Source organism: Apodemus sylvaticus, chromosome 1, assembly GCF_947179515.1.
Source record: "Apodemus sylvaticus chromosome 1, mApoSyl1.1, whole genome shotgun sequence".
Taxonomy (NCBI): domain Eukaryota; kingdom Metazoa; phylum Chordata; class Mammalia; order Rodentia; family Muridae; genus Apodemus; species Apodemus sylvaticus.
The window spans coordinates 1,954,075-1,975,586 of record NC_067472.1 but is presented as its reverse complement, the minus strand read 5'-3'; the positions used below and the strand labels follow the sequence as shown (position 1 = coordinate 1,975,586).

Sequence of the window (21,512 nt, the reverse complement as noted above, 5' to 3'; positions counted from 1 at the left end):
GAACGCCAAGCTACTCAGACATAACTTATGTCAAGGACCTAGGTCAGACTTCTACAGGCACCCTGATGTCTGCAAGCCCCCATGAGAGTCCCAGCCAGTTTGATAGAGTCTCCTTCTTCAAATTGTCCTTTCTCTATTCAGACAGCTGCCTAGTGTAGAATTTTCCAGATAATGACAGAATATCTATTCTAAACAGTAAAGGTTTATAAAGCAAGCAAAGCAAAGAAAAAAATCTACCTGAGTCTTTTGCCTTTGGCCAGATACAGACCTAATTTTGCTTGCGATCCTTCTCACTGGTCTGACTAGACCCCTCGAGGCCTATTTGCGCCTTGGAGATTTCCCTCTGTGTTTCCTGTGTTTAGCACCACCCACTCTGCACATAACACCCTTCAGGGTATCCAGAGTTGAGGGCTCTTTTGGAGGAAGCATTGTGGGCTGTCTTCACAGACAGACAGCTGAGTGCACCACCTGCCTTCCTCCTAAGCCCACCATGACCAAGGCCTGCTTCTTCATTTGCATTCATTCCTTCTCACACTCAAAACTCTCATCCTGCTGCCCCTCCTATACAAACAGGCTCCCTTGAGCTCACTCCATCTGTGCAGCGGTACTCTGTGTGTGTCGCAGGTGCCTGCCGGCCTGGAGACTCTGGGGAGGCTCCCACTGGGCTCCTCTCCCTGACGTGTAAGAACTTGTCCCTTCCTCTCCCTTCATACTCAAATTTAAACTGCAGCAGAGACTTGTGGGTCCAGCATGTCACTTCTGACTTCTCAGTGAGCATCTCGTTTCATTCCCAAGAGTCCCCTCTCTTGCAAAGGTCACATCCCCAAATCTATGTCTTCCCCTCAAACTGTGACCCAGAATAAATTCTTCCTCCCTTAAGCTGTCAGTGTTTGGTCACGAGGTAAGACAAGAAGTAGGTAGGAAAGACATATGCTCTGTATACAGTCTTTTCTTCTCCATGTGTAACTACGATAAGGTTTAATTTTTTATAAATTAAGCATAGTAAGATATTAACAGCATTACCTCATGAGAAATAGAAACATTAAGACAAATGACATCATACATCATCTCAAAAATATCTTATTGCAGGTTCACGTCCTTCTTATGACGATGGTAGTTGCTGCTGCAGGGGAGAGCCTGGTGGCTTCTCTGTGGCATATTTGAATCCCCAGTACTTCTGCTCTTGGACCCTGAGGCCATTAAATACACATGCTATGAGGCTGCTTCTGTCCATTTGATGACTGAGATGTCTATTATGTGGTTGACCATCTGGTGGACAGTGTACACACATAAACACGCTGGGCAAAAGATGACTCAGACCTCGGGCTAGATAAGACTTCATCAAACTTCTCGGAATTGTGGACAACTGAAAACTTATGAGTTGCTTATTTCTGGAAATTTCCACTGAACTTTTCTTTCCAGACCACAGTTGGCTGCTGATAATTAAAACCCCACAAAAGAAGCTTGCATTTGGAGGGACCCCTGCATGTATGGTCATGGAAACTAAAATTAGCTCAGCTCTCCATTTACATAGATACACACACACACACACACACACACACACACACACAATGTCCCCTATGGTATCCTGAACATAAAATGCTCCCCTGGCTCCCAGGCTTGTGCATGTGAACCCTTGGTCTCTAGGTGGCGACACTGTTTTGTGGAACTTTGAGGTGCTAGAGCCTGTCTGGTATATAATGTGTCCCTGGGAGCCAGCCTTGGGGTTTTGTAGCTTGGCCTGACTTTCTGTCTCACTTTACTTGTGAGATACCTGATTTGTAAAATTAAGCAAGTAGACTGACGCTCCCATGCCTTGAACTGCCCACTGCCATGATGAACTGTATGCCTTCAAACTGTGTGCTGAAATAAATATCTCATCCTCCAAGTTGCTTCTTTTTATTTATTGGTCACAGCATGAGGAAAATGACTAATATACCATGGGAGCCTGTAGGTATTTTGGCGGACACAAGTGGGAGAACATTTCTGCTCAGATCTCTGCAGTTCTGTCAGTTTTGAGCAGGAGCAGATGAGAAACTGAGGCACATAAAAATTAGGTAGCACGTGCAAGTTCATTCGTATACATTGAAGCACCAGCTTTAAGTTGGTTCAGCAGATCTCAAATACTGTCTGATTAAAAAAACAAATAAACATACTGTCCCAGTCGGCAATATAATTTACTATCTCTAAATCTTGGGACTTAATGGAAAAGCCAACCCTAGTGGGACTTCTGTGCCCTCTTAATCTCCTGGTAAGAAAATGAGAGGGTTGATAGAAGTTGGAGTGGAAGTGGGGTGCTGAGCCAACCTCTTTGTGGGTGCTGAAGAAGCCAGGACTGTGCTCTGGAACATCGGAGGTGAAAAGGCAAAGTGTCCCCTGGCATGACATCTGAGAAGACATAGGGAGAGTTCATCATGATCATTCATCCTGAGCAGAAGCGCTTGAGAGGAAGGAGCAGCATTGTAAGGGTTTCTCACAGAGGCGGCCTTTATTCAGTACTGTCTGTGAACACATAGCTTCCCAGAGAAGTGGCATTAGGGCTGGTAACAGAGAGCTGGAAGGCAACTAGGAAAAGGGGAAGAACTTCCCAGAAAGAGGGAAAGGAAGAATGTGCAAAGGCCTAAGGCAGAGACACAGGAGAACCAGGGGGCTTGGAGGTAAGTCACCCTTCCTATAGTTCCACAAAATGTCTGAAACAGGAATTTAAACATGTGTAATGGCTATTCCTGGTTGTCAACTTGACTATATCTGGAATGAATTACAATCCAGAATTGGAAGACTCGCCTGTGATTCAGAGCTTGAGGCTGGGAGATACAAGTTTCTGTCCTGGATCTTGGCATAAAAATATTAAGGCACAGTGGCTATGAATTGCAGGAATCTAAGGCAAGGAGATCTCTGAGTTTGAGGTCAGCCTGGGACAAAACAAGTCCCAGATCTGGGCATGGTGGTACACACCTTTAATCCGGGCCACACCTGTTAGAAACCTACACGAGGATATTGGAAGAAGGAAGATTCGCTCTTCGTCACCTGCTTGCATTTACTTGCCAGCACATCTGTTGGAGTCTACTAGCCTCGTGGGACTGAGCAACTGCTAGACCCTTGGACTTCCTGTTCATAGCTGACCATCATTGGGAAGTTGGACAACAGAGTGTAAGTCACCATAGCAAATTCCCTTACTATACAGAGACTATCCATAAGTTCTGTGACTCTAGAGAACCCCAACTAATACAGAATGAAAAGGTTTATTTTGAATCTCTGTCCAGAGGAACGGAGTCCACCATGATAAGAAAGGTGGCGGGAACATGGAGTGTCTATTCACATTGCATCCGTAGATAGGAAGACACGAGATGACCATTGATATTTGCCTTCTACTTATTCAGGACGTCATTGCCATTGATGGTGCCATCCAAGCTCAGGGTAGGGCCTTCTGGGAATGAAATGTCTCTAGACGCCCTCCCAGACTCTCCCAGAGGTGTGCTTCCCAGGTGACACTAAATCCATCAAGGTTCACAATGAAGTTTTGCTTTTGCCGTCACAGCTTGACTTCTTGTCAACTCGGTACCAGATACATCACTTTTAAAATCATGACATTCCACCTTTTGTATGGGGCTCATATACATCTTCTAATAAAAAATATGCATTTGGTTTTCCTACAAATCTCCAAATTGTAGTTGTTTGAATATGATTGGCCTAGGGAGTGCGTTATTAGAAGGTGTTGAGTATTGGAGTAGGAATGGCCTTGTTGGAGTAGGTATGATCTTGTCGGAGGAAGTGTGTCATTATGGGGGTGGGCTTTGAGATCTTCCTCCTAGCTGCCTGGAAGCCAGTCTTCCCCTAGCATCAGATGAAGATATAGAACACTCAACGCCTCCTGCACCATGCCTACCTGGACATGGCCATACTCCTGCCTAGATGATAATGGACTATCAGCCAGCTGCAATGAAATGTTGTTGTAAGAGTTGCCTTGGTCATGGTGTCTCTTCACAACAATGGAAACCCTAATGAACACAAAGTCTTAACAGTTCTAATGTTGTTCAAAAGCCCAAACCCCAAATCTCTTTCAAAACTCAAGGAAAATATTGGGGCCCCTACAAAATTACAAACAAGATGGAGATGATGTAGTGTGTAAACACACTTGCTGCCAAGCCTAATGACCCATCTCCAGAACCCACATGGCAGAAGAAGAAAACAGAATTCCACAAATAGGCCTCTGTCCTTCACATGTACACTGTGGCTGCATGTGTACCTCTATATGTACACTAACTAAATAACTAACCAGCTAAATGCAATGTAAAAAAAAAAAAACCTCTGGGCATGGTGGTACATGCCTTTAATCCCAGTATTTGGGAGGCAGACAGATCTCAAGGCCAGCTTTGCCTGTGTAATAAGTTCTAGGCCAGACAGAGGTGCCTGCCTTTAGAAAAAATTATAAAACAAGTTACATACTTCCAATCTACAATGGCACAGAATAAGCATTTCCATCCAACCAGAGATGAATGGGGCATAGGAAGGAAAGATTGGCCTTTTCCACCCAAAGCAGGACAAGCCATAGCTTGTAGCTGCCACCATGCCTTCCCCACCATGGTGAACTGAATCTAAAAGTGGCCGGTTGTCTCTAAGACAAACACTAAACCCCAAGGCTCCATGAACAATATCTGGGACACTAGTTGGCATTGTCTGGGCTCTGATAGCCTTGGGCGGTCCCTCCCTTCTATTTCTGCCTCCTATAGCACATGAGACTTCTTTCTTAAGACAGCCCAATTCCATGTTTGCAGCTTTTCTTTGTGAACATTGTCCGGGCATCTTCAACATCCAGAAATCCTTATCACAATTTAGACTTAGTGTCCTTTCAAGGCCTCCTTGCAGGCTACACATTGCCTTCCACAATGCTACCTTGTATGACACTGTTAGATTATATTGCTGGTTCAGGGTGCTACCTGGCCCTTCTATCACAGTTGTAGTAGACTCTGTGTGCCTGAAGGCTTGCGATGGCTGAAAATGGGAAAGCACTTGCTTAAATGGTCATTTTGGAACTGGAAACTCTTTGGTCTTAGCTTAGGCCCTCTCTTTTGAAATTAACTTCCTTGTTTACAAGTTACAGCTTTGGTGGGGATGCCTGCCTTCAAGGTACCTCTCCTGTTATCCCAGTGAGGAGCTCTGGGTCAATCTCTAACTTGTAGCCATTTGTCTGAGCCCTCATCATCAGCAACTTCAAATTCAGTCACACTCCTTTCCTTGCTAAGTTTCACATTTCTGGGTCTTTCTGTTCCACTTGCTCCCCTCTCCAAGTGAAACCCAGATACAAGCAAGAAGTAGTAACCATAAAAAATTAGCCCATTGTGATAAAATTTGGCCTCAGTCAATTCCTTAGGACATGGAAAGAACATATCCAGATTCTTTGCCAGAATATAACATGAATGTTCCCTAGTCTCTTATCTAGTAGAATCATTCTTTCAAAAAGTGCCCAAGTCTCCCTGTCACTTGTCTACATTTCCCTGTTCTGGTCTTCTGGGCTCCCACCAGAACGGACCCTGAAGTTCTGCTTATAGGATTCTAGGACTTTACTGGTATGAAATTCAAACTCTTTCACATTTTTCCTGCAAAGGTTTCCAAAAGCTTAAGAACCACATCATCCTGGTTTATAACAGAAATAACCCCACTTCTGATACTAATTTCCTGATACCCATTAGTATTTGCTTTCCCATGACTGTGATAAAACACCTGACAAAAGTGACTTCAGGAAGGAAGGCTTGTCTGGGTTCACAGTTAAAAGTCACACATACAGACCATCATGGTGGGAAGGCATGGTGGCAGAGGAAGAAGCAGTTGGTCTTGGTCATGGTGTGTCCACAGACAGGGAATCCTGGTGCTCCATTCACTTTCCTTTTTAAATTTAGTTTGTGGCTCCAACTCATGGGTTAGTATCACCCACACTGAGGCTGTATCATTCATTCCTAGTTAAAAATCTCTCTGGAAACCTCACACACCGAGGTGTGCCATGGACCTAACTAAACATTCATCCATCCACTGTCTCCCCTGAATGAAATAAAGGTTTACCCCCCACACCCTATATAACTCTGACCATCTTACTATCAAAGTGCTCTAAGTCATAAAAGAACTATGGATATTAAACAAAAAGGACAATATTGGTGTCTCGTTAATCAAGACAACACATGTTATTTATTTAATTATTGCCATGATTTTATTTTGCTTTGGGTTTTGAGGTAGGAATCTCACAAGTTGGCAAGGGTTGCTACTGAACTCTTGATCTTCTTGCATCAATATCCCAAGTCCTGGGAGTTCAGAGCTGCACCACCACATATGCCTAGAGTAATATACTTCTAGTTCAGTTTTTCTTTCTATGTTTAATAATTATTTGTTAAATTTGCGTTATATGCAGGATGCCATTGATAATCAGTAACCACTAATAATTGTAATCACATCATCCTGAAGGGAACTGATATGCTTAGACCCTTATGGCCATAAGAAAAAAATTAAAGTTAATGCATTATTCATATATTTCAGTTTGTATAATAGATAAACAAAGGAATTAAATTACAGAAACATCAAAGTAGGATATGATTTTGTTGGGAGCTAAGCAAGAACACTTTGAAGTTGTAAAGCATATGCTGTCTTAGTTTCCCTTTTGTCACAGAGTGCCATGACAAAGCACTCTGACAAAGGCAACTTAAGGCTTATGGTTTACCCTGTGGGGATGTCAAGGCAGAGGGATGTGAATCAACTGTCACACGACATTGTCATTGTAACTGTCATTGTGACAGTTAAGAGCAAAGAGCAATGAATCCAGGATCCCAACATAGGGAATGGTGCTGCCCACACTGGGTGAATCTTCTCACCTCAGTTAACACAACCAAGACAATCCTTACACACATGCCAACAAGGCCAACAAAATTTACATTTTTTTTTATTGTGATTCCCTTCAGGAGTGATTTTACATTGTCTCAAGCTTACAAAAGTAACCAGCACAGAACACAATGTACATTTTTTTAACTGCTAAAGGGAAGCATGTTTGCTTTTTAAAAACCTATTGAGTGGTTTTGCAGTTTTCATAATATTTATATTCCACTGGATACATTTTTTAAAAATCAGTATGATAGTTTTATATATACATGCTAATATTTATAATATATCCTGAAATATTTTTATTTGTGATTACAGAAACCATTTCAGATACTGACTTAAAAATGGATAAGACAACTTTATTCTTTTAAAGGATTTACTTGGGGTTCCTTTGGAGAGAGCTCAGCAGCTGAGAACACTTGGTTCAGTCCCCAGCTCCTATGTGGAGGCTCACTTTCCAAGAGATCAGCTGCTCTCTTCTGGCCACCTACAGGACCACAGGTGTGTGTGGTACACATATGTAGACAAAACACGCATACACAGAAAAAAACATTTTAAATATTTAAACACAGATTTTGGGGGATATCAGAAAAGTTTGAAACCCCCATGTAGGTGGACCCCTGTGGGTCTGGTGTGCTCCCGGGAGCCACATCTCTCCAGTTCGCTGGGCTGGAGTTTTGTGCGTGTTTTGTGCCTCCTCCCCCTTTATGAAGTGGCTACTAGTTGTAAATGTTTGAATGGGAAGATGTGGCCTCCTGGTTATTAATGTTTCATGAGCACCCACCATGGTGCTGGCTGGAGTTGGTAGTACTCAACTGGCTGAATGGATGCTTGGGCCCTCTCCACGTGTTCCACACACTGTGCTGGGGGCTATTCAGACTAATTCTTGCTGCAACCCAGCAGGAGATCCACTGGATATCCACATTTCAGAGCTAGGAGAAACAACAGCGTGAGGAAAGCCTATATAACTCACCAGAGTTCAGTAATCAAGGAAATATCAGATTGGGGTCAGAAGAGAGTGCTTCTGTGCCATAAATCACTGATTCTGTGGCTCAAGTCAGAGCCTTTGGGTTCTGAAGCTCCAAAGTCAATGGGCTGGGGCAGCAGCCCATTAATTCCACCTCTCCACAGCCACCTTGGTTTTCTGCCATCTGCTTTCTCCTCCTAAGTGGGTCCCTCTCCCTCCCCGTTTAATATTTAAGATACACACATTCCGAGATATCAGAGACCCGTGTCACTGACCTACTTTTCCCATCCACACGTCTTTTATCATGGGGGAGAGGAACGGTGGGAAGCGCAGGGGGTCTCTCTCTAAAGGAAAGAGAAGCAGAGCAGGGAGGAGCACACACCACAAAGCTGCTTCTAGCAGGCTCCTGCTGACAACAGGAGAGCATTAATAAAACAAGGCCAGACCCCTCTGCTGAGAGCCTGCGACAGTAACAGGGATGCTAAGTGGCTAAGAACACAGCTCTGACCCCTCTGACCCCACAGAAGGGCCTCAGAAAGCACTCCTCCTACGTGCATGTGTGTGTGTGCGGGTGTGTGTGTGTGTGTGTGTGTTTCTCTACTGTCCTAACAGAAAATATTGTGCAGGGAAAGTCGGTTGCTCAGGTGCTCTGCCTCTCTTAACCAACTCATTCACACCCTAGACATAGCACGGAGGGCAGAAAGCTCCTTTAATAAGGCGTCCTGGACACGTTGCCCCACACTCGCCTAGTTACAGGCTTTCCTGCCCACCCACAGGTGCTCTCGGTCCCAAGCAGGCTTCTCTCAACTCTGAGAGTCTTCACTCCCCCCTTCCGGTTCATCTTTGTCCCCTTTCCCCTGTTCCCTTCTCATCTGAAGGTTCCCAGAGCTCTAGCCTCCCAGCTGCATTCTGACCCTGGATCAGTCTATAGAGTGGGAAAATGGAGCGTGGTGAGATGCAAGTGTCTGTCCTGGTTCCCAACGTTTTCCTGGGGCACACCTGCAGCCTTCATTCATGTCTTCTTGGGCCGCTTTATGAATATGACAGCTCAGAGACCCACACATTTTCTTCTGAGCATTCTGGCCAGCCTGAGCATGGAATAAAGCCCCAGTGCCTGCACACCCTTGTCTTTGATTCGTGTTAGGACATTTGATTCCTTGTCCTGGGCTCCTGTAGCTGTGTTCTAGAGCCCCTGCGGCTTCCTTCTCAACTCCCCTTCCCCCTCCTCCCCTGCAGAAGTCCCCAGAGTCCGATAGGGTGGGCTCCTGACGACGGCAGCCCGAACTGGGACCCAGAGGCGGCTCTGGGTGGGCGGAGGCCAGTGTCCCAGCTCCCCCTCCTCCGCCCCCTCTCAGCGCTGTCAGTGACGTCAGAGCCGGACTGGGTAAACTGAGCAGGGCTCTGGGGCGCTGGGGCGGAGAAGGCGACCTGGAGCAGCGGGGACGCACGGACTGAGACCCGGGCAGTGTGGCGCTATAACCCCGCAGGCAGTCGCAAGCAAGCCGGAGGTACGAGAGGTTGGGGAGGACAGAGAACCCTCGGGGATCCTCTAAGGCAGTGGGAGGGCTCTGGGGATCCCGGGACTCAGGGCGCGGCTGGGAGGGGCAGCATTCCCGAGTCCCAGGTCTGGTCCCCGACGGCAATAGAGACGCGCTTGTGGTGACTCTGGGACGCTATCCTGGCCCTTGAGGGGAGCGGGACACTCCCTGTCATCCCGGGCAGATGGTCGAGAGACTCCTTGTGCTCCCGGTGGCCGGTGACTCCTGTCAGTCCCAGCCACTGACCGCACCTGCTCCCTCAGCTCAGCAGAGCTATGGCCCTGAGCGATCTGGTGCTGCTGCGGTGGCTGCGGGACAGCCGCCACTCGCGCAAGCTGATCCTGTTCATCGTGTTCCTCGCGCTGCTGCTGGACAACATGCTGCTCACCGTCGTAGGTATGTATGGCTCGGGAGTGTCAGCCCTCGATCTCTGTCTGTGACACTGGGTTCCTAGCACCTCGTCCTCAGCACCAGGCACAGGTCCTCAGGAGCCCTGGCACTGGGTCCCCAATACGTTGTCCTCATCGTCTAGAGCCCAGGCGCCAGCATCCCTGGCCGAGCCTAGGACCATGTACCTCCTCCCGGGAAACCTGTCCTCCGCACCCCATTTACCCCATTTTATCTGAGCAGCTCTGTCTGCCCAAAAAGTTGAAGAACGCACTGTGTAGAGAACAAAACAAAAACCATCCTTGAACACAAGCCCTTCTCGCCTCTACTCCTGGGAGCTGCAACTTGTGGGTTCGTTTTCCTGGAGGTCAGGTCAGCCCCTGTGACATCCGATAAGGCCCAGAAGTTGTGTTTCCTCTTGATAACTGACTGCTTCCCTTTGCCCACTTTCACTGAGATGAAAAAGATTTCTGTAAAAATGGACCTGTGTGCTGAGTTGCTGCTGCCCTTTAGCACCTTGTCTAGGCCACTGAAAGGTGGCTAACAGTCGATGGACCACCGAATGAGCAAGTCGCCATCTACCCCGGAGGTAAAGCAACTTACATCTAAGGGTGTTTGTTCTGAGACTGTTTTGTGATGGAACTGGGAACCAGTGACAGCACAAATCTCCCAAAATGAGAAGTTAGGCCAGGTGGCTCAAAAACAAGCCCCTTAATCTCTCAAACTGAAAGGTATTCCACGCACTCTTTTTGAAAACCAAATTTTCAATGAACAACAACAAAAATATATTGGTTTCCCTCAGACCCCTAAGTGGTGAGTCTTTTCCTCCTTCCCACTTGCAGAGTATAAGAACATCTTACTGTTATTTTCAGCTCTGGAGAGTCAACTGCAGGTTCACATGCAGCTGGGGATCCCAGTTGGCCTTTGTGTTCCTCATGTGCCCAAGTTCCTATAATGTTACCACTTTGCTTTGCTGTGATAGAAGTCCGCGGGATCCTCAAGGAGTGCCGTGAAATCTGCAGGTCACATTCACATAGAGTTGCTCTGTTGAGAATGTCCAGTTTATCACAGGCTGCATGGGTTGGATTCCCCCCCCCCTCAAGTACATAATGGAACTTAGATGTCCACTTCCTTGCTTTATCCATTTAGAAGGTAGTTGAGCCTCTCTGACCCCAGGTCAGCACTGACTTACTTCAGCCAGTGTTTGGCCTTCTATCATACTCCTCTGAAGGAATGCTATAATGAGAAACCCTATAAATGACAGATTTCTCTGTGACCAGTCATGTGTGTACAGCTGCTACTCCATGGGCATGGTAGTACCCTTGGCATCCTCTCTCTCTCTCTCTCTCTCTCTCTCTCTCTCTCTCTCTCTCTCTCTCTCTCTCTCTCTCTCTCTCTCTTTCCCTCCCTGTGTGTGTGTGTGTGTGTCTGTCTGTCTGTCTGTCTGTCTGTCTCTTTCTTACACTAAGCAGTGTGAAACTGTTGCAGCATGTTTCATCTTCTAGGTTTCATTTGGCTTTTCACACAACCTCACTTTTGATGGCTTTTGTCAGAGAAGGTTCTGATGTGCCTCTTTTCTCCCCGCCCTTGTCCCCAGTTCCCATCATTCCCAGCTACCTGTACAGCATTAAGCACGAGAAAAATACTACAGAAATCCAGACCACCAGGCCAGCGCTCACAGCTTCCACCTCTGAAAACTTCCACAGCATCTTCTCTTACTATAACAACTCTACCATATTCACCGGGAATGCCACAGGGGACCTTCCAGGAGGGCAGTCATACAAGGCTACCACCACACAGCACACTGTGATCAACACGACTGTCCCTTCTGACTGTCCCAGTGAAGACAAAGACCTTCTAAATGAGAATGTGCAAGTTGGGCTGCTGTTCGCCTCCAAAGCCACTGTCCAGCTCCTCACCAACCCATTCATAGGACTCCTGACCAACAGGTAGGCTGTTTCTCAGATGGAAAGTCCACACCCGTGTTTCCTGCTGCTTGCCCATCTGTCAGAGTGTGGAGACGGGGAAGCCCATCACCTGAGTCTGATATCTTCATCCTCAATAACAGAATTCCATATTAACTCCATCTGTCCTTCCCTCTGTTGCCTTGAGGGTCTAAGATAGGAAATGTGAGCGAAGAGGGAAGAATGCATAGGTTCTTCTAAATGTTTGACTTATAAGTGCATTTGCAATGGTTGCTCTTGGGTAGCAGAAGCCCTTCAGTGATCCCAGCTATCAAAGTCTGGTGGCTTTCCACCTCTGCTATTGCTAAGAGAAAACTAAGGTTGGGACATGTGTGTGTGTGTGTGTGTGTGTGTGCATACTTGCCTGGCATATACGAAGAAGCCCTGGTTTCAGTATCCAATGCTACATAAACTGGGCACTCTTGACTATAATCTCAGCACTCAGGAGAGAGAGGCAGGAGGATAATACATTCCAGGTCATCTTTTTGACATAGCAAGTTTAAGGCCACCCTCAGCTACATGTGACCCTATTGCACGCGCGCACGCGCACGTACACACACACACACACACACACACACTAGCTGAAAGCGAAGATGCTTTGTTTTGGGACTAGTGTGATGAAGGACCTGCCCTGGTACGGGCATAATGTGGCAGAGATCAGTGACCCTGCTGAGTGGATGAAGCTCTGAGCTGATGTGGAGATTCAGGGCTAGGACCTCTCCCCACTGTTGGTCACTCCATCTTATCCACATGCTCCGAGGAAAGAGAATGGAGACTGTTGTCTGAGAACCCAAGAGGTTCTAACCTGGAGGCTGTGAATTGCTTGGCATCTTTGCCTCTATTGCTGGCAGCTATCCCAGCCAAGGTGGCCTGGGTCTGCCTTGTGCTTGCAGACTCACGGGCAATTCCTGAAGATGTCAGCTGTGAGGAGTGAGAGCTAACGGAGTTGGGTCGTAATTCCATCATTGAGGAGGCTGATGCAGGAGGAGATGAAGACAAGTCTAGGATACATATAGTAAATAGTAGTCTAGCCTGAGCTACATAAGTAAGATTCTGTCTCTTCTTTAAAATGGTAGACAAGGGAGTGGCCATCATTTCAGGACCATAGCTGTAACACAGACCAGAAAAGGCAAGGACAAGAGATTGGAGAATGAGGTGATGCTAAGAGCAGGGGCTGTGGGCAGTGGTGGCGCACGCCTTTAATCCCAGCACTTGGGCAGAGGCAGGTGGATTTCTGAGTTTGAGGCCAGCCTGGTCTACAGAGTGAGTTCCAGGACAGCCAGGGCTACACAGAGAAACCCTGTCTCGGAAAAAAAATAAAAGAGCAGGGGCTGGGATGTGGTCAGTAAGGGGTCCCTAGGTGAAATACAAGGACCCCAGGGCTAGGCCAGAGACAACTGGGTTTGACCGTGGGGCCAGTGAGTTATTTCAGATCCTAGAGGCACAATGGAGAGTCTGAGAGCCCAGCAGTGTGGAGCAGGAGTGGTCAGATAGTTTGTGGGATACTTTGTAAGTGGAAAATGTGGACTCCGTGCTGAAATGTTACAAAACCTCAAAGATATCAACTATAGCACAGAACTAAGCAAGGCCCAGAGAGAGAGGAGCCCTGTGCTTCTTTCTGGTTCAGGGTTTGTGCACTAAGGAGCCCTGGGGTGACCTCAGAGCGATCAGGGAGGGTATGGCAAGTCGTAGTGTACCCCCAGCACCAGCTGTGCTTGGGCATGTAGGCTGCTGCTGCTCTACTCACAGGGGGTCACAGGGCACTCCCTCCTTGTGGACTGGGTACTGCCACTGAGCCTGTGGTAGCAGCCCCAGGCTTCAGACAGCCCTCCTGTCCTCTGAGCAATATGGCTCTCGGCTTCCATGCAAAGCGTGGCGAGCAAATGAACCGGGCATGGCTGATTGTGCGCCCACAGAGCAGCCCCATGATGGAGGTGACATTCTGCTGCTCCTCTGTTCTCCCGCACAAAACCAAACAGAGCTCAGGAGTCAACGGCTTGTTTCTTTTCTTTCTTTCTTTTTTTTCTGAGACTGAGAGCACTTCTTTAAATGCATCTGGTATAATTACGGAAAAACGGCTCGGGGTTTTGTGCTCTGACAGAGCAAACAGCTCGAATGCTATATGGGAAAATTGAGGACATTATCGTAATAATGCCCTGCCAATCACTTGGGTGGGAACGTGACTAGGCACTGGGTAATACTTAGCCAACTTGCTGAAATGAGGTGAATATTCCAGCCTTCCAAATGGGAGCCACAGGCAACTCACTCTTTCAAAATCCCAATCTTGTTTTTAATGTTTTACTTGCATCTCTGGGAAGCAGCTTGTTAAAGTCAGTGAGACCTTTCCCTCTTAAATATTCCCTGCAGATGTACGGCTGAGGCTTCTTACGCTTGTGTCTCAGACTTGCTCCCAAGAAAAGCCTAATTTTGCTTTGGGGTTTGTGAACTGTAGCCTATAATCTTAGGGTGAGCGATCCAGTTTGAAAATGAGCTGGAACATCATCCCTGTTTGCCCTAGCTATACATTAAACTTAAAAAGGTGATTATTTATTTATTTATTTTCATTTCTGGTGTTGCCTGGAAACACAGAAATGCAAATGTTTTTAATATTGACAGATGCAGAACAATCAGGTGAACTCTGTCCTCCCTTCAAAATGATTGTGGTTTGTACTGTCTAAGCTTGGTTTGGAGGTACGGTTTAGAGACTTGCTGCTGTTCCTCAGGCCACTCACAGGCTCTGCTCTGCTCCATGGTTCTGAAGGAGACTAACAAAGAGGAAGACGTTCATTGGTGGCTCTCCCAGCCTCCCTGGAAGGTGCTACAGACAGTTTCCATGTGATTTGTTAAGATTTCAGTTACCAGCAAGAAAAATGAGTCACACTTTCAGTATTGTAAACAAATGTGTCTAATCCCTCATTTTACTATTGACAGACATGTGTCTGACTAAATGTCATGCATAACTCATTTTGTGTTGTAAGCACACACGCCTAAATGGCATTGAACGCCGGTCCAGTATTCCTGGTTAGAAGGCCATGAAAACAGTCTATAGAGTTTATCAGAAGCCTTTGTGCTTCTCCTAGGATTTTAGAGGTAAAGAGGGTTATGGCACAGCAGGAAACAGTACTCACACACAACTATGGTGTGAGCAGCATGCTGGTCAGACACAGACAGATTTCATTTCTAAGATGTCCTGTTTCCTCCTCCAATTCTTTCCTGCTGGCTATGATACAGTTTGTAGTTTTAGCTACTAAAAAGAAACAACGCAGATATAAAATTGTTACTCTTAATCGGTAATTGTTACTCTTGTTACTCTTGATCGCACATTTTTAAATCTGTGGGTAGAGAACTTAAATACTAAGACAGCCTGAATCTTTCCCACCTAGACCTACCGCAGCTCTGGAAAAATAGTTTCTTTTCAGCTTCCAGTGTGAGCTGGTCCAGGCTTAGACATTCCCAAAGATGTGGGGGCCCACTCAAGCCTGGCTGGCAGGAGCCCTCCTCTCTAATACCTACCCATGTTAGCTTAAGATGGACCTACTGTGAGCCCAGATAACTACATTGCACAGAGTCCACTCACACTTCTGTATTCAAGACCAAAACTGTTTTTGCAAACTGTTTGTGCAAAACTTTGCACAGTGGCTTTTATGTGCAAGATAACAAGCTGCTTGGCTATTGCCTGAAGTCATGGGATACTGTCTCACATTGAACTTTAAGAACACTTTAAGGTGACCATTTGGGGCAAGCCTTGGCTACACTTTTTTTTCCGTTTTATTTATACTCGGGCTACTGTATGTTCACTGCAGTCTTGTGACAGGATGGTAAGGGAAGGATGCTTTATTTTGGAACATGTACTTAGTTTTGCATATCCAGTAACGTTGTCAACATCTCAGGGGCTTGGTCCATTTCTCTCATGGAGGCTCATCTGGTTTATTTTATAATTCCAGTTGAACTACTCATTCCATAGTAGGAGCTGTGTATCGAAGGAGACAGCAGGATTCTGAGAGTGAGTTCTGTCGTCCTTTGTGCTAAGTGACTTCTACGCATGAGAAGGTTTACGTTCAGATGCTAAGCCTGAGTGGCCATTCAGCTTCATCCTCAGTCCAAGCGTAGCTGGTCTGTCTTCACATGCTCAGCATCTGGTTTAAGTAATAGTTACATCTTTAGAACCAAGCACTGTTTCAAGCCAGCAGATGGCCTGGGAGCAGCACCTCCGTGCCTGGGAGGGGCTCCCTTCACTTCCTTCATAGCCTGGCATTGTCTGGGTGGTCTGCTTTATTTCAAGCTAGTGTCAGCGGCTTAATTTATTTCCATAGTTACCTAGTATATTTGAAAGCGGTTGTTTTTCCTCCCAGATCTTAGCTAACCCTGAATGACAAGCAGGAAGCCACAGGGCATGAAAGCTTTCTGAAATCTTCTAGTTCCTTTCTGTTTTTTTTTTTTTTTCCTTTAGCTTCAGCCACTTGGTCTGAAGAAGGCTTTGTAGAAAGCGCTGACCTTTTCAGCTCATCTGCAGACAGGGAAACCAGCTGTTTGGGAAAGGGATCTCCCATTCTAGACATCACTGGCATGGGTAGGGAGCGGGGACAATGAGCTCACAGTGGGCTTCTCACACGGAAACCAGAGGGAACCAGGGATGGGAGCATTCCCCTGTGAGCACAGGGACTCACACATAGGCAGGTCTGGTGACCACACAGGTCCTCGAACACATGTAGCCCAAACTCCAGCTGACGCAAAGGCTGGACTTAAGAATTTCATTTCATTTCCTAAATACTGAATAAACTTCCTGCTATAGCAGAGTGGATTTGAGATGTTCCTGTTTCTTGACATTAATTTCCTGTTGTACCTTTTAGGGGTGTGCAGAGATTATTATAAGGGAGGCTGAGCCGCTGCTGGTGACAGATAGAGCCCTACAGCATCCGGTTTATATCTTATTCTTATTTATATCTGTCTACTCTGTCGTTTACAGTGACTGAGGAGGCTATGCTATCACCTCAGCAAACCGAGAAGAGGGCCTGTGGTAGTTTTTCTGGTAAAAAAGGAATTTAGTAGCATTACAGTATATGTATCAACTGTCAGAGAGATGTGCTAGTTAGTTTTTTTGTCAATTTGATACAAACTAGGGTTACCTTGGAAAAGGGAAAGTAGGTAGAACTGTCTCCACCAGAACAGTCTGTGATCATTGCTGTGGGGGCATTTTCTTGATAAGTGATTAATGTGGGAGGACCCAGCTCAGGGCGGGTCATGCCACCTCTGGCCCTGGGTTGGATGTGAAAGCAGGCTGAGCAAGCCATGGACAGCAAGTCAGTAAGCTGTGTCCTACATGGTTTCTGTCTCTGCTCCTGCTTGAGTTCCTGCCCTGACATACCTCCATGGTGGATGATTATTGAGACCTGTAAGCCAAATGAACCCTTTCCTCCACAAGCTACTTTTCATCGTAGTTTCACACAGCTCTAGAAAGCAAGCTAGGCCATTGGGGTTTCTCTGCTCACTAGCTCTGACAGCCAGGATCATACCTATTGTTCTAAATGCTTTCTGAGGGAATCAATATATGATTTTTCAGTCACTTTCAAATTGGATTAATTGTTCCCTGGTGCTATGTAGATGATGACTGTGGTATGGCGTGACTCACAAGGGGTTGATAGCAGGCCATTGGATATAGGCTTGCTGAATCAGATCTAGTCCTGTTAGCAATGCTTTAATTGAGATGGCATTGAGTGCAGACAAGGGAGCAAACTCAGCCAGTTATGACTCATGCTGCTCGAGTCCCTGTCCATTTCAGAGACAACGTGGGGAAGGAGGAAGGCTCTTGTGTCCCCTTCCTCTGCTCAGTGCCATGGACACAGAAAATCTCTTATCCTGAGAGTGTGTGTGTGTGTGTAAAGGGAGGGCTAAAATGTCTGAGGGCGGAGGCCCATCCATGACTTGGATGCCATGAGGCGCTCATTCACGTGTTCAGTCTTCTTTAACTTGGGACTGAGCACCAGCAAAGGGTGTTGCCAAGGTGACCACTTGGCCTCTCTGCCAGCAGCTTGGCCAGTGCAGACTGTGGAGCACATGCATATTGGGCAGAGACAGAAGAGCACCCCGGCCCAGGTGTGTGCACAGCTTCTGGAGTGTATAACTGGCTTTTGTGATTCCCTCCAGCTTGACCATTCTGTCATCCACTACTGCTTTGCTAAAATCTCAAAAGAATTTTAAATAGACAGTAGCTGCTAAAAACAAAAGTAACATCATAATAACTTCAAGCTTGGTGAAAAGACCAAGGTATAGGCACAAAGCTCTGAGTGAGGTTTGTAATGAGACCCTGTGCCCTTCATCCACTAATAATCATTGTCCCTAGGACTTAGGTGCACAGCAGAAAGGTTGTCAGCAGCAGCAGGCTGGGGGCAGACACCACTAAGTCTTATCTTAGCATCATGGGCAAGAGCTGCCCAGGTGTTTACTCAGGAGGGGTTAGGACTCTCGACTTGGATGCAGAAAAGAATTTCAGAATGAGCTAGTATAGATCAGAACTGGGAATTATTAAGAAGAATTTGTAACATAGATTTAAACTTAGTAGGAAGAGAAGTCGTCAGAGAAGAGATAAAATACACCTAAATGGGGGTGATAGGTTGGTTCCTCGGGTACCCTGGCTAGGGTGAGAGCTGATAGGGCAAGAGCTCACTAGTGTCGCATAGGAAGGTAAGATGTTTACACTGGGGACAAAAGTTTATCACCTTTTGTGCGTGTGAGGTTCCCAGACAATGTGAGGCTTATGTCTGGAAAAGGAGTAAGATCACTGCTGCTTGCAAATTCTTGTTTGACAGTCCTTTTTTAAAAAGAGCATTTTCTCTATGTAAGCGGCCTTCAGGGCAAACGTTAATCGTGGTGGAATTGAATCGTGGTGAGAGACTTCAACTGGACTCTGCCATTGGCAGTTCCTTTCCCATCCCACTTCTCTGTAATCTCCCCTGTCCTCCTAACTTACCTCAGTATCCCCATCACATCAATGTAGGCCTGTTTCCTAGCTTCCCTGGGCCAGTGTTGGCTACCCAAGAAGCATATTTACAAATCAGCTGTTTGAGGAATGCACTGAGAACCTCAGGCCACCAGATGTCTGGTTCCCTGGGTGCAATCACCAGAAGACAGATCTCTTAGGCTCCCATCCCCTGAAAGGTGACCTTGGTGACTGGATAGACTATAGACTAGTGCGATATCACTAGTGGTCCAATGGTCACAGAAAGGGCTGTTGTGTTTTCTCAAGTTTTGTCCTAAAACTACCAAGAGCTTCTATTGTAGTCAGTAGAGGGGCCACAGATGTCTTAAGTGGTTGCAGAGATGCTCATGGGGCCCAAGGTCTCCATTAAAAACGCAGTTAGATCCTAGGAGCTCATTGGCAGAACACCTTAACAGAGATGCTGAACATTAAGTTTTGTGAGAGACTCTGTCTCAAGGAAATACAGCAGAAAACGATAGAACAAGACACCTGACATCTTCCTCTGGGCCCTCTGTGGGCACACACATATACCCACATGCATACTCACTCACACACACACACACAAATTGTGCATGCGCACACACACATACTACATACAATCACACATATATATATATACACATACGGGCACAAATTTCACAAACATACACATACCACACACACATCATAGGCACATACACACACAGAGATCACATGCACATACACACATAAATCACAAACACACAAACCACACACAAACACATACACATGTGAGGGAGCAAATGAAGCATTTTTTTTTTTTTTTTTTTTTAGGTTCCCTGGTAGACAGGTCCATATGGATACCTTTCTATATTCAAGTTCAAGGAGTAGCCTTTGTCTCTCTTTGGAGACCAAAGGAGACTTGCCTGGGGCTCGGGGGGTGAAGAAGGGTGGGTATCTAACCAGATACATGCCTTCCTGATACAACATGGCCTGGTACCATAATCCACAGCAAACAATAGGGCTACAAAGCACCTTGGACTTAGACATTTGGTATAAGGCACAAGGCCTTCTAGTATGGTCAACAGGAAGGTAGGCTTTAACATTTTGATTTCTAATACATCTTAGACATGGTGCTGCTGTGTTTCCTGCCTGGTGACTCACTTGATGGCCTTTTATCAAAGCTATTTAAACTGCAATTGTCCCTTGGGGGAACTTCTAGCAAATACTACACTAATGATAACAATAATGGCAGAAGTGGGTTTTTTGTCTTTTAGATATGTTTGGGGTTACTTGCCAATATTGTGTTAACATTTATTCCAGAGAAATTTTCATTCAGAGTGGAGGCCCATAAGTGTATTCATATTCTAAGACAGTCAAACACAAAAAGGTCACGTAGGAAGCACTGAGTATATGAATTTTCAGACGAGTCGGCAGAACACTTATCCAGCTGATCCCAAACGGATCACGGCTGGAAAATCAATATAAATCCTTACAAAAACAGCCAGCCGTCACCAGACTCGCTTTGTGTCTGTGTCTTTCAGAATTGGCTATCCAATTCCCATGTTTGCTGGATTCTGCATTATGTTTATCTCAACAGTTAGTAAGTATCTGCTGTTTGCCCTCTGCATGCGGGTCTCGGAAGGAGCCCTGTCTCCAGTGAGCTGGGAATCAGACTGGATCTGGGGGAGAGGAGGATGTACTAGCAATTGTATAGGGAGGGAGGCCCATGAATCAGCCCATAACGTCAAGCACAGATACACCCATGAGTTTAAGGGAGGGTTCCAGAGTCACACAGTGTTGGGACAGCCCTGTCCTGTGGGCAGGGGCATGGCCTTGATATGAGGGCCTGGCCTGTTCTCTTGGCAGTGTTTGCCTTCTCCAGCAGCTATGCCTTCCTGCTGATCGCCAGGTCCCTGCAGGGAATCGGCTCCTCTTGCTCATCTGTGGCTGGTAGGCATGAAGACATCAGTGGGTAGGGAGCCCAGCTGGGGACTTATGTGGACTGATGCAGGGACTGGAGGGAGATGGGGTGGAGGGAGACTTCTGCAGACTGTGCTCACCTTCCTCTCGGGTTCTCCTTAGCCTCATATTTCAGTAAGTTTCATTGGCTCAGGAAGATAGCCTGCTTGGGGTCTGGGGGGGGACATCATGCGTGATGTTCTTGGTGCTCCCCAGAGCATGGGCACTAACTGGATCTTCTTCTGTTTAGGGATGGGCATGCTGGCCAGCGTGTACACAGATGATGAAGAGAGGGGCAACGCCATGGGGATCGCTTTGGGGGGCCTGGCCATGGGGGTCTTAGGTATGTATTACTCACTGTGCAGGTAAGACCTGTTTGGCATTGAGTTACAATGCTCCTTGCCCATTAGTCCTGGCCATACTGAGCCCATGTCCACATTCCTGTGAACACACATCCAGCCCTCCTCTCTGATTTTTGTCCTCATGGAGCCTTTGGGAATTGGTGGGCAGAGTGTCCTACATGGAGGATCTGGTCTCCAAACCTCCTAGGCTTCCCAGCCTCTGTCTCCAAACTTCCTAGACCCAAGTGTAAAACACAGGATTGGGTAGGATGGTCTGTCAGATCTCTTCCTCTAAAAATTCTGAGTTATAATAAACAAACTTGTAGCTTTCTGTGTCTGCCCTGATACCTATCCCAGCTGACATCCCAGGCCAGGGGACAGGCACTTTCCCTGAAGGTTACCTGGGCCTTTTCCCTTTCTTTCACATTTTCCCATTCATTGCTCTGGAACCCATGGTTCCCATGTCTACTGGCAGCAAAGCAGTGGACCCTCCTGTACAGAACACAGCTGTTGGGCTACATCTTCTGCTTCAGGCCTTTGTTCTTTGCGGATGCTTTT

General features: G+C 46.5%; 1 protein-coding gene across 1 annotated transcript in view; it reads left to right on the top strand.

Moving 5' to 3' along the window:
- Positions 1 to 9,112: 9,112 nt before the first annotated feature.
- Positions 9,113 to 21,512, top strand: part of Slc18a2 (solute carrier family 18 member A2) — a 33,817-nt gene continuing 21,417 nt past the window's right edge. Inside the window, exons 1-6 of the mRNA XM_052182542.1 lie at positions 9,113 to 9,336; positions 9,630 to 9,762; positions 11,351 to 11,702; positions 20,196 to 20,254; positions 20,521 to 20,604; positions 20,864 to 20,956. Coding sequence (XP_052038502.1) covers positions 9,642 to 9,762; positions 11,351 to 11,702; positions 20,196 to 20,254; positions 20,521 to 20,604; positions 20,864 to 20,956 — 709 coding nt within the window. The 5' untranslated portion in view covers positions 9,113 to 9,336; positions 9,630 to 9,641. The remainder of the gene's footprint in view (positions 9,337 to 9,629; positions 9,763 to 11,350; positions 11,703 to 20,195; positions 20,255 to 20,520; positions 20,605 to 20,863; positions 20,957 to 21,512) is intronic.